The sequence below is a fragment of the Vitis vinifera genome, chromosome 7 (assembly GCF_030704535.1).
Source record: "Vitis vinifera cultivar Pinot Noir 40024 chromosome 7, ASM3070453v1".
Taxonomy (NCBI): Eukaryota; Viridiplantae; Streptophyta; class Magnoliopsida; order Vitales; family Vitaceae; genus Vitis; species Vitis vinifera.
Genome location: NC_081811.1, coordinates 1,204,562 through 1,214,689, shown reverse-complemented (window position 1 = coordinate 1,214,689; position 10,128 = coordinate 1,204,562). Strand labels below are relative to the sequence as shown.

The 10,128-nt window shown below is 30.9% G+C and overlaps 1 protein-coding gene across 1 annotated transcript; it reads right to left on the bottom strand.

Moving 5' to 3' along the window:
* Positions 1-270: 270 nt before the first annotated feature.
* Positions 271-3,245, bottom strand: LOC100853005 (protein LIFEGUARD 2). Its single transcript, XM_003632281.4, has 4 exons — positions 2,645-3,245; positions 2,435-2,548; positions 750-907; positions 271-621 (listed from the first exon to the last, which is right to left on the bottom strand). Exons 1-4 carry the CDS (start codon positions 2,892-2,894, stop codon positions 415-417), a joined length of 729 nt encoding a protein of 242 aa, XP_003632329.1. The 5' UTR covers positions 2,895-3,245; the 3' UTR covers positions 271-414.
* Positions 3,246-10,128: the final 6,883 nt, after the last annotated feature.

Genomic DNA, 10,128 nt, shown 5'->3' with positions numbered 1-10,128 from the left:
ACTCAAACAGAATCATAACAGAAGCACACAGCATACACTCCAATGATCTGTGAAAAAATCTAATTATAAAGCAATAGGATTTTGAGATTGCCTAGATTTTCACACCACCTTTCCTTAAATTTGAGCTAAATATATTTAACCACCATAAATTTAGGTGAATAAAAATAACAAATGAGAGAAGTATTTGATGAAATTTTACACTAATGATAGTTAAATGTATTTAGTCCAATCTTCTATTTACTGTTACCAGATACAAAAAGGGGAGAGGAATTACTAAGTAGGAAAATTCATTGTATTTAGTGGCGAGAAAAATTACAAAAGCCAACAGAAAATTGTGACATTACATGCTTCATACCAATTTCTTTTCATCCCAAAGGGGCAGAAAAGAAAACAGAGATGGGGAAATAAGTCCTCTTAACTGTCAGCAGCTCTGAAAACAGTTAGCAGGGCAAGGAAGAGGTTGATGACGTCTAGGTACAGAGAGACTGCAGCCCAGATGTATTCATCATAGGAGTAACGTTTGATCAGGTTGTCCGTGTCATATATAATGTAGCCACAAAATATGAGTGATGCCAACAAACCATATATCATCACTGAGAGTCTACCCAGGGGAAAAAGTATCTGCAAGACGAGAAATAAGGATGACATTGGCATATTCAGTATACCCATCTAACCATTGGACATGTAAATTTTGAGTTTTTCCTGAGGGTTTGCACAAGAAGAAAATGGGCAAAGAGAGAACAATGTACCTGAATCAAAGCAAAGACCATAAGCACAAGAATGGCACCAAACAAGAAGGGACCCAAGAAATTGAAATCATAGCCTCTCTTTGCCGCCCAGAATGTGTAGAGAGTGAGACTTACAACTACAACAGTTGTTAGAATGACAGATTCCAGAATAACCTTGCCTGTTGCCAATGGAAACAAATAGAGTTTAAGAGGTCATCTGACTAATCATTAAATTCGTTCGCTGATAGATTTTCAAACTTCAATTACAAGTCTGTCCATGTGGAAACAACGTGAATCAAACTTAAAATAATGATGACTCATATTGTGGTATAAAATCGTACAACAAATCACATTCAACAAATCACATTCACATTAGCAAGATTTTCCATAGACTTGGGCATTAAAAAAGTTTTGAAGACGACAACCTAGTTCTCACCCCTCATAAACCCTAGCCCTTAATCCACATAATCCATATGTCCAGTTCTTAATCTCAATAAGGTGAAGACAACAATCTACCATTTGCTCCTCCCAAATCCTAACCCTTAATTCACAAAACCTGGATATCTACTTAATTGGCTGCTGTACAAATAAGTAAGAAAGCCACAGGGGTGACATTTAGAAATGTCACAAGAACTTGCCGAAAACTTACCTACTTTACTGCCTCCAGAAGTCAGCATCCAATACCACAACCAAGATGAAATCCAAGACCAAGGAACCAAAAATATTAGCAGTTAGACGTTATCAAACCATACCCCTTCTACAAGTACCTAAAAGTCCAATAGTTTATAACTAATGGATTTGTTTATGCAATTCCCTCCTAAAAGTTTATGACTAGTAGGTTTATGCAATTTCGCTTCCAAAGAGCCTTTGCCTGGAATTTTGGCACTCAATTGTCTTTCATTTCCTGTTTATAAAAGCTTACTGTTTACAGTAAGCATGGATAAAACATTTCGATTTTTTGAAAAAAGAAAACGGTGCACAAACCAACAAAAAGACCTACACATGGGAAATCTTGTTTGAAACTTCAATTTTAAGAATGAAGTTGCAAAGAATTACCCTTCATGTGTAGCCTTTGAGGCCTGGCTCAAGTGGTAAAGGGTTGGGGAGGGTTTGTGGGTGGTTCCAGATTCAAGTCCTGACGGGGACAAAAAACTTACAAATCAAGAAAAAAAAATAAAAAAATAGAGGATTACCCTTCTCATGTGTGTAAACACAGCATAGGGTTGGGGAGGGTTCGTGGGTGGTTCCAGATTCAAGTCCTGATGGGGACAAAAAATTTACAAATCAAGAAATAAAAAAAGAAAAGAAAAAAAAAGAGGATTGCCCTTCTCATGTGTATAAACACAGCATTATTCCCTGATCGCAAATTTAACTTAACATCTTCTGTTGGTGCCGCGGGCAAAACAAGGATGTCTTTGCTTCACCACATTTAATACTCTGTTTTGTGGAATCAATCTCATTAACAACAGAGGTCTTTAATGATGAACACCAAAAGCATTTGTATAAACAGTTAAAACGAATGGTTTGTTTCAAGATTCATATACAAAATAACATTAGGACCCATTAACTTAAGATCAAAAATCACAACTGAGATCCTCTCACCACAAACTATGATTTCTTTCATTCAAACAAAATAAAGAAAAATAAGAACTAGGGTTCCATCAATTCAATCAGTTTAACAAACATCAAAATTTAAGAGTTCTTACCACTCGTAAATGCACATGTCAATCCAACAACAAAAGCGAGAGAAACCGTAAAAACTCCAAGAAGAAGATAGTTCACCGGATGCCGCTGGTGATAGTAATACAATGGACACAACACTGCAATAATTCAAAATCCAAAAAACCAAAAAGTCAAACCACGAGTCCAAAACAAAAGAAAACAGGAAAAACAAAAGCAAATGGTACAAAACATACCGATAAAAGGAACGAAGATAAGAACAATGTAGAGAGCCAGTCCGGCCCCGGTGGAGACAAAGAAGTAAGCGATCGGATGTACAGTAACTACGACGGCGGCGACGGCGATTGTGAGAAGCAACTGTACCGCCACGATAGAGTATATCTTCCGAATAAACGCCCACCGGAGTTGTGGATTCTCCAGCATCATCGGATATAGTGGCCGCGCTCCGGCCTCCACGTCAGATTTCGGAAACGTCCGTTGCCACATCTTCGCAGATTGAAACAATCACAATCCACCACACTCAAATCACTGAAATCAAGAGAATGAATCAGAATACCTTGGCGAGAAAGTGTGAGAAAATTTGAGTGAGAAAGTTGGGGGTTTGGAGAATGTAAAATAAGCCGTTCTGGGGATTATGGCGAGAAGAGATGGGAAGGTTCTTGAATCATCGCGCCCGTGTAAGCAAGTTGACACGTGGGAGAAAGAGCCCAGTCCAACGTGGATGAATCTGGACTTTCTGGACCTTTCAGGCGAAATCACTTTACCCTTGTTTGGAAGAAAAGAAAATACTTAGTGCTGTGATTCTCTTTCTGGGAGGTTTTCGGTAATGGCTTCTCGATTAAGGAATTAATGTCTGGTAGTCTAACTTTATATTTTATTTTTAAAATAAAAAAACAAAAATATTTAATAATTATTATCTATTATTTTTGAGAAAAAATTTCTTTCTCCAAAAAATAAAAAAACAGGTGTAACAACTACAACACTATATTTTCAAATTATTTTTTATTTTCTATTTTTAAAAATATAAAACAAAGAGATCAGGCTTATTTGCCATTTGTTTTTGAAAATAGATTTGTAAAATAATTTTTAAAAATTATTCTAGAACAAAAGCCAATTTGAAAACTTGAAATATTTTTTAAAAATTTTAATATTTTTAAAATTAATTTTTATATCTAGTGTTTTATTTTTAATAATTTTACATATTTATATAATTAGTTTTTAAAACAACTCTTAAAAAATAAAAACAATTAAAAAATGTTATTTAAAAACACCATATTTTATATTTTAAGAATAAAAAACCGTTTTTCTCAAATTTGTTTTTCTGTTTTAAAAAATAGAAAATTATTCTTAAAAATAGTTGTCTAAAAAATTTAAGACATTTTTAGATAATATCTTTTTGTTAAGCTAATCATATTTAGTTAGGAAGTTAGTTAACCTATGTAACTATAACTATGGTCAATTAGTAACCATTAGTTGGTAACCAGAGTTAGATTGTAGATATAAAAACACATGTAAAGCAATCGGATGATAAAAGAACAGAACACGTTTCCACTCTTTCAATCCAGAATTTTCTAATACTTTGTTTTTTCGGTTTGCACTTTGTTTTCTGCAACAATCTTGTTCTTTTTATTTTCTTCAACAAGACACTTTTAATTATTTTTCATAATACAAATATATAGAATGATTAAAAAAAACACCAAATATAAAAATTATTTTTTAAAAATAATTAAAATGGGTTAAAAGTATTTGAGATTCTCAAACAAAACATCATAGAACAGTTTTTGAAAATTATCATTAAAAATTATTTTTTAAAACTAATTTTTAAAATCATTACCAAACAAGACCTAAATCATTAACATATTTTCAAAATTTTAATTATAAATTAAAATTAAATATGCCTGAACTAATAGTAAAGCAGATTTTTTTTTTAAATTTTTATTTATTTATAAAAATTGTTAAATATTGACTAGCGAAAGAAGACCATTTAGAAAATAAAACTAGCAGGATCAATCATATTTTATATTTTATATTAAAGTAAATATTAAAGTAAATGTCCTATTTTATATTAAAGTAAGCGTTACATTTCAGTCTCAAAATAAAGTATAGTAGTCTACTTTTTCAAAAGAGAAAAAAAAAAAGGCCCATGGAAATTGACAATCACGTGATAAGACGAAGAGGAGTCTTAACGGATAGTTTTCAAAATTTTGAATTTTTTAAATGATGAATCGACAAAGGAAGAGTCCTCGGTGGAACATGTCCATAATTTAGATGAGTCTCTTTCACTTCACCTTTTATTTTACAAATTAATAACATCATTTTCAAAAAAAAAAACTAAATCCAATTAATGTAAGTGAAATTCATTTTTAGGACCAATATAAATCGTTACACGAAAGATGTAAATAAATGATATTAAAATATAAAACTATAAACGTATGAAATTTGAAGAGGATTATCACTAGAGCTATTGAAAGTTCCTCATTTTTTTTATAGGTAAAAAAAGTGTTTTTCCACATTGTGAGTCGATTTCGGTCTAATTGAAACAATTAGACTTCGCTTTTATCTAATAAAAGTTGCATAATAGCTTATAAGGAAAGCCAGTGGTTTCCTTGTGTTAATCTACACACCTAAAAACTTCGCTCATAGATTTTTCTTTTTAAAAAACTAAACGAATAGGAACAAATGTAAACAAGGCTAAAAAAATGTCTGCTACGAATTGTCTACCATGAATTTGATTATGAAACTGAAGTAGAGACATTCTCCTAAATATGGGGGGACATCTTTGAACTCAAAGACAATTTCACTTGAATTATTCTTGTGAGTGAATTGTATCAACTAAACTATTTCAAAATTTCATATCCAATAGAAAGTTGACTTCTAATAAATTGTTTTGAAAGAAGTTATAAGATTTTGTTTATGATGATTTTTTAAATTTTCAATTTCAATTAGAAAATAATTGAATTTGTGAATGCCTTTGTGTGTTAATAATTTTGGATCATCCTATTATTATATTCTCTGTTGAGATGTTTTAAACCCTTCAAACTCTTATCATTTCAAATATGGACATAATTAAAGAAAGTTAGAGGTAACGGTAGGTATGTTGAGATGGTAGATGAAATAAAAAAAAATTGATTAACTAAGTTTTAAATTGTTATATTTTTATAAAAATAGAGTCAACAACTTAAGGATCATAGATTAACTATTACTTAAAATGTGTTCGTCTTTTATTGGATTGATCATGTTTTGATTACATTGTATAGAATTCTTGATTCAATCTAAGCTATTGAATTAGGGTTGAAAACCTATTATTTAAACTTATTGTCATATTAGAGAGTTATGGTGAAGCTTCAAAACTTTTCTACATCAATGAGGTGTGTTTATTTTTCATTTTTAGAAAAAATTTAGATATTTGAGTTGAATATTAAATTTGACCAATGAGAAGTTTTTCAATAAAATGTGTTGATTCATTTTTGGTTTCCTTTCCTTACTAGCTACTCTTGCTCTTCATCTATTGGGATTGTTGAAGATGAATGAGAATGGTAAATTATTATATATTTTTTCTTATATATATATATATAAAGTTTCCTAATTACCTAAAATCATAACTTAGAATATAACTTATTTATAGTCAATATTTTATTTACAAAAGGAAACAAATTAGTGATTGGAAGAGAATATATTAACTTCCTTTATCATGCCCCCGCCAGGTGGAGAGTCTAATCTTGAACATGAGAGAAACAAAGTGGGCACATGGAAGTGGTTTCATTAGAGCATCCACTAGTTGATTTTCAAATGATACATGAGCAACGTGAAGAGCACCGTTTCGAGCTTGGTCATGAATGAAGTTAAAATCAATGGCCATATGTTTCATACATGAAAGAAAAATTGGTTAGAGTAAAGATGAATTTTTAGCTTTTTTCCTATAATGTGTGGCCATATATAATTATATTTGTGTAAATATTATTTAAGGGTATCAATTGATAGGTAAGTGAATCAATTGATTGGGCATCCAAGAGTCTTATGTATGGAAGACTCAAATTAAAAATGGGGAGTTAGAAAATTTAATTTATATGAATGTGGCGTTATAACTTTTGTAACCCCATCATTATGAAATTTATTTGATAAATTTTGTTTATGAGTAATGGAGGAAAATGGAAAAGTATAACTTATGCAATTATAGAGATGCATTCAAGTTAATAACCCATCATTACCCATTAATTTGTACACAATGAGTGTAAATAATGAGTATAACTCCCATATAGTCTTTGATGGGAAGACTAAGAGATGTACAATTTTTTATAAGTTGAGGTCCTAAGCCACACTCTCATTCTCATGTTTTTTTTGTTGTTTTATTTTTAACAACATACACCACACAAGTGACCTATCCACTATATGAGAGTAGTGAGTTAAAAACCTTGACAATCTAATTCACAAGATGACTCAATCTCACTTCAAAAGTGCATGTTGTTGGTATCATGGATCAATGTAAGAATATGATAATTATTTTAGTACTTACATTTATTTTGTTTTATCCATCCAAAATTGTTTTTTAAAATAATTATTTCCGCATAAAGTTTATAAATGTTTGGTTAACAATTGGTATAAGATCTAACCAATTTTGGATCATAAAACATATTTTTCATTTTTTGACTATTGTTTGATCTTATGGACAACTAAAATATATATGATGTGATGCATATGAATGATGTAGTAACACACATTTTCAATGTTTCATGATTTCAATCATATCTATTGCATGATTTTATGAAAGTTGCAAAAATATGATTAGTAATTTAAATGTGTGATTATGGAAATCTCAAGAAATAATTGTTCTAGTATGTATGTTTATTTACTTGTTTATTTGAAAATGATCATATATATACGTGTGTATGTGTGTGTTGTTCAACTTATGAAACAAGTGTTGATCAACCCAACGGAGGATTATCACTATGTTTGATTATATGACAAGAGTTTAATAATAAAAGGTTGATGAAGTTTTTCCCCAATGGTATTAAACTTCTCTACGTTTCAATACTTTTATTTTAATAATTATGTCATATCTATATAATTTATGAATTATTATAATTCAACCCAACGGGGGGATTATAATAATGTACTTTTGAATTATATGATTGTAGTTCAGTCCAACGAAAGAACTATGATATGATCTCTTATGTTTATGATTAATGTGATATCTAACTTAATTTTTGTTGTAGTTAGATTATTGTAAAGTGTGGTGTTAAATATTGTCATGACATAAAATAATTTTCCTTTTGAATTAAATTTTATTTTGCAGCAATGAATCTTAGTGCTATTACATGCTATTTGTCTGGTATTGAACAATTAAGTGGGGCAAATTTTAAAAAATGGAAGGAACAAATTGGAATTGTTCTTGGTTGCATGGATTTGGACTATGCCTTAAGAGAGCCTACACCCACAAAGCCTATTCCTGAAAGTACTTATGAACAAAAGGCTTTGTATGAAAAGTGGGAGCGCTTTAATTGCATGAGTCTAATGATTATGAAAGGTTCAATCACTCCTGCAATTCATGAAGCAATCTCGGATTCAAATAATGCAATGAGCTATACTAAATCAGTTGAAGAACAATTCTTAGGAACTTCCAAGCCCTTGGCAAGTACTCTTATGATCAAAATGATAACAATGAAATATGATCGTCATAGTGGTGTACATGAGCACATCATGAAGATGAGTGACATGACTTCTCAATTGAAAGGAATGAACATGACAGTTTCTGAAGGTTTTTTTGTTCACTTCATAATGACTTCCATTCTTTTACAATTTGGTCATTTCAAAATTAATTATAATACTCAGAAGGATAAGTGAAAAATGAGTAAACTAATTGTCATGTGTGTTCAAGAAAAAGAGAGACTTAAAGTGGAAAAACTTGATATAGCTCACTTCACTATTGGTCCAAATAAAAAATCATTCAAGAAAGGTAAAGATAAGAAAAAAAAAAGCAAGGTAATGATGTATCTCACAATGGGCAAAAGGACAAAAATAAGATACAATGTCATTTTTGCCACAAGAAAGGTTACAAAAGAAGAGATTGTTCTGGCTTTAAAGCTTGGTTGGAAAAGAAATGTAAAACTTAATGCTTAGTGTCTTATGAATCTTATTTAGTTGATATACCACCAAACTCTTGGTAGATTGACACTGGTGCAAGCATTCACATAACGAATTCATTATAGGGATACCTTACAAGCAAGACACTAAGTAAATGAGAGCGAACCATTACTTTGGGAAATGGAATAGAAGTGGAAATTGAGGCTATAGACACTCTTCGTTTAATTTTGGATATTGGTTTCATTATGGATTTAGTAGATACAATTTATGTTCCTATTTTTACTAGAAACCTAATTTCAGTTTCAAGACTTGATTCTTATGGATATGAATTAAAGTTTGGAAATAATGGAGTTTCCTTGTTCTATAATTCTTGTTTGGTTGGCTCTAGCACTTTACATGGTAATCTTTATTCATTGAATTTAGATTGCAAATATTTACAGTCTCTTTTATCTTATAATGTGTATGAATTCTTTAAAAAGCGAAATCGAGTGAATGAAAATTCATCCATATTGTGGCATAAGTGATTGGGTCACATTTCAAGAGAAATGATGGAACGTCTTATTAAAGATAAAATTTTGACTTCACTTGATTTTTCTAATTTTACTAGTTGTGTTGAATGCATAAAAGGAAAATACATTAAGGTTAAGAAAAAGGGTGCCTCAAGGGCTACTGAATTGTTAGAATGTATTCATTCTAACATTTGGAGACCTTATTTAATTCCAACTATCAATGGACATAAGTACTTTTTTAGTTTTATTGATGACTTTTCAAGGGATTCTTATGTGTATCTTATTTGTGAAAAATCTGAAGCATTAGATGTTTTTAAGATTTATAAAGTTGGGGTTGAAAATTAACTCAATCGGCGAATTAAAAGTGTAAGATCTGATAGATGTGGTGAATATTATGGTAGGTTCACCGAATCAGGTCAACATCTTAGTGCTTTTGCCTTATTTTTAAGAGAACATGGTATCATTGCAAACTACACAATGCCTGGAACACCAGAGCAAAATGGTGTAGTAGAGCGACGAAATCGTACTCTAATTGACATGGTTAGAAGTATGATGAGTAACTCAACCTTGCCTGAATTTTTGTGGGGTGAAGCATTGAAAACTATTGTTCACATTCTTAATCGTGTTCCTAGTAAGGTTGTACCCAAAACTCCTTACGAGTTATGGGTGGGTAGGAAACTGACTTTGAATTATTTACATGTATGAGGATGTCCAACTGAAGCTAAATTTTTTAACCCTCAAATAAAAAAATTGGATTATAAAACCATAAGTTGTAATTTCATTGACTATCCTAAAAAATCAAAAAGTTTTAGATTTTATTGTCATGGTTAGGGCCCTAAAATTGTTGAAACTAGACATACTGTGTTTTTAGAAAATGAATATTTTAGTGGGAGAACTAAGCTTAAAAAGTTAACCTCTAATGAAGTATCAACACCAATGATGGAATATCGTGTAACTCAAGAGGTTTCTCGTACTGAAAATGAGAATGTACCAACTACAGAAGTATCTTTACGTAGATCACAAAAAAAGAAAAAACCTGCTATATCAAATGACTATGAAGTTTATCTTAATGAGTGTGATTATGATGTTGGCTTGGAAAGTGATCCTACTTCTTATGGTCAAACCATCAA